Raw genomic sequence first — 3532 nt, forward strand, 5'->3', positions numbered from 1 at the left:
ATTAGAAAAAGATAACCTTCATTAAAGTGACAAGGAAAGATTTGATTGAGAAATTGGTGGATGAAACAAGTCTTCATGCATGATCCCAGTACATGATTTGTAGAAGATGAAGCAAGTTAAGGGACAGGTGGTCTATTTGGAGCAAGGTAAACAGCAGAATATAGTGTGTGTGTGTGTGTGTGTGTGTGCGCGCACACGCACACATACATGTGCATGTGTACATGAGTGCATGTACACACTGTTGGGTTATGCGCTTTGCTTGAATGATGGTGGCTTAGGGAAATGGGATACATAGAGATAGATATATGGAGAGAACCTTGAATTGTAAGCTAAGAGATTTATATTTTGTTTTGTTACAACTAGAAGCTAGAGGAATTCCTTCTGGATTTAAAAAATATTTTAGTAAAATGTCTTCTTCATTTTCTTATCATAAATATGATCAGTGAGTTTACAAAAAGGTAGGAGTCAGGAAGAGTAATAAGGTGGCACTGATATAACCCATATAAAGCCCTGAAGGTGAGTAATGATAATGGAAATGAAAGATATTGTTACAAAAAAGAATTATAAAGAAAGATTCAATAGTCATCAATTACAATAAGAAGAAAGAAGTCAGAAGGAAAAATAACTAACATATGAACCTCAAGTTTACAGTTGTAGGGTGATGATAAAATCAACAGAATTAAAGATTCTGAAAAGAGGAGATGGTTTATGCTGTAAGTTGATTAATTATATATGTATAGCACTTTGAAGCTTAAAGAAGAATCTGTATTTGGCCTTTTATTCCATTAATTTAATAAGGTCTGACATAGTTACAAACAGAACTTGATTCCTTACCAATTAGATACAGTTTGTAGCAGAAGCCCACTCTAAAACGCATCCTTACATATATTTGCCCTGCATGGTTTTACTAGCACATTTATTCTATGCACTTATGTATTTTAAGTTCTGGTCTTATACAAAGCAATACATCGTAAATAAATAATTTCATCCCTGGAGATGTGTTCATTAGAATACCAAGTACATCTTTTATGAGAGCTGTCATATGCCAAACTAAACTCATCTCTAACATTCATAAGGGAGCTGTATTTCTGGAGGTTTATGATGATGCTAAGAAAACTCAGAATCTCAGCACTGTCACTTGCTTTTGGATATTTACAAATAAAAATGTAGAAATCCTTGAGCTAGTTAATTTTTTTTTTAATTTAACTAAAATATAAGTGTGTAAAATTCTTGGAAATGCAAGTTAAATGTCTAGAAGATAAAGAGAAAATATTGTAATCATTGTTAAATATTATAATTATGTAAATTAATGGCTAAACTATAATTATAACTGTAATTCATTCTTTTTAAATGTTCTTCTTGTATATTAGAGATGCAAGAAAGTAAAGAACAAAAGAACCAGATATGAGTATAAAATTCATTCTTCATTTTTCCTTTTTAAGGATCTAGTATAAACACTAATAGAGTCAAAAGCTTTTCAGGATATTAAAAAAAAAAAACCATCAAGGAGAAACAAGGGTGCTTAGATCACCCACGGGAAATGATTCATGATCAGCAGTCTTAGCTCACTGTCCATGGCCTTTGCACAAGGGTGCTGCTCTTGTAGGATACACACCTGAGGTCATGTACATGCACGAATCATCACAGCCACCAGCACAGAGTGCATATTCAATTTACTGTATACTTCAGTATGTCTTAGGTAGTGGATATTATTAAATGTACAATTACAATAATCAAATTTTTTAAATTTTTGTTAATTCTCACCCAAGGATATTTTTTATTTATTTTTAAAGAGAGTGGAAAGGAGTGATGGAGAGGGAGAGAGAGAAACATCAATGTGAGAGAGACGCATCAATTGGTTGCCTACAGCACTTTCCCAGACCAAGGCTGGGGACTGAACTTGCAACCCAGATACCTGCCCTAGACCTGGAATTGAACCAGCAACCCTTTGGTGCATGGGCTGACACTCTAACTACTGAACCACACAGGCCAAGGCACAATGGTCACATTTTAAGATTTTAGTTTGCACAGGTTGAACATTGACTAAAATGTGTTTATAACAAACAAAAGTGCTTTTAATGTAATATTAATAATATTCATATCTCATAATTATATAGTACGTTTTATTTAATAAAGCACAAATATATCACTTAATTTAACCTAGGATGTATATGCAATACATAATAAATATTTTTAGTGCCTTACATAATAATTAAGCCTTTTCTTCATGTTTAGACCACAAATAGTCATGACTAATATTGAAACCCACAGTATTCCCAAGAAGAAAATTTCTATGCCCTATGAGGAGTTTATAGATTAACTGACACTAATAAAAGGGGAGGATAAGAGACTCATACAGGTTAGCATCAAGGTTTAAATTTTCAGGTTGAGGAAAGTGTGTTGCCTTCAAACTTAAAGGAAGGTCACACATAAGCTTCCATCAGATGTAGCCTTGAAGGAAAGGAAGACTTTGACCTTTCTAAAAAGTAAACTGAGGGCACACATTTCTGGCAAAATCTAACAAAACAACTAGATTTTTTCATTTAATTAAATTTAAAGAGACAACATTTAATGGTAAGTGATTTACTACGTATTACCCAAGATGAAAAATAACATTTCTATTAAATTTTTCTGAGTTAGTATAAAATTCCACATTTTATTTTACAAAAGAAAAAGAAGGAAGGAAGGTAGGAAAGAAAAGAAAGAAATAAGGGAAGAAGGGAGGGCGAAAGGAAGGGAGGGAGGGAATAAGTTGAGGGAGAGAGAGAGAGAATATCCGTGAATGACCCCACTTACCAGTCCTATGAAAATACAAAAGAGCTGTACAACGTCTGTGTAGGCCACAGAATAGAGACCACCCACCAGGGTGTACAGAATGGCAATGAGTGCAGAAACAATGACAGAAGCATGAACATCGACGTCAATAATCACACTGATAGTGGCTCCTGGAAGAACACAAACAAGAGAAGGCTCTAATCAAGGAACTAAAGTAAATTCAGATTTTTGTATAAAAATATATTGAATGTTCAGTGATAGCAGCAGATGTTTTTCCCAGTGTCATATGAAGTGTGAAAGCTAAAGTTAGTTTTCATATTGGAAAATTTAAATCTCAGTAAATTGATTATGCATATCCTATCTAATAAAAGAGAAACATGGTAATTGGCGTACGACCGCTACCCTTCCCATTGGCTAATCAGCAAAATATGCAAATTAACTGTCAGCCAAGATGGCGGCCGGCAGCCAGGCAGCTTGAAACTAACATGAGGCTTGCTTGCTTCAGTGACAGAGGACTCCAACGTTTCCCGCCTGCCTTGTAGGCCTCTGAGCCTACAGTTTGAAACATTTTAACAAATATAGAAGCTAAAAAAAAACCCAGAAACCTTCTTTCAGATCGAGCTGGGATCTTACAGCTGGAGTTGATACAGAGTTTCAAACAGAATCAAAACAAACCAGATACCTACTTTCAGCAGTGGAGGCCTAAGAGCTGGAGCCTCAGAGCTAAAGCTGGCCCAGATTTAAAAAAAAAAGAAAT

General features: G+C 34.7%; 1 protein-coding gene across 1 annotated transcript in view; it reads right to left on the reverse strand.

Moving 5' to 3' along the window:
• SLC5A7 (solute carrier family 5 (sodium/choline cotransporter), member 7) overlaps positions 1 to 3532 on the reverse strand; it is a 38342-nt gene that overhangs the window by 16873 nt on the left and 17937 nt on the right. Inside the window, exon 4 of the mRNA XM_006759085.2 lies at positions 2797 to 2945. Within this exon, the coding sequence (XP_006759148.1) occupies positions 2797 to 2945 (149 nt within the window). The remainder of the gene's footprint in view (positions 1 to 2796; positions 2946 to 3532) is intronic.

Source organism: Myotis davidii, unplaced genomic scaffold, assembly GCF_000327345.1.
Source record: "Myotis davidii unplaced genomic scaffold, ASM32734v1 scaffold416, whole genome shotgun sequence".
Taxonomy (NCBI): domain Eukaryota; kingdom Metazoa; phylum Chordata; class Mammalia; order Chiroptera; family Vespertilionidae; genus Myotis; species Myotis davidii.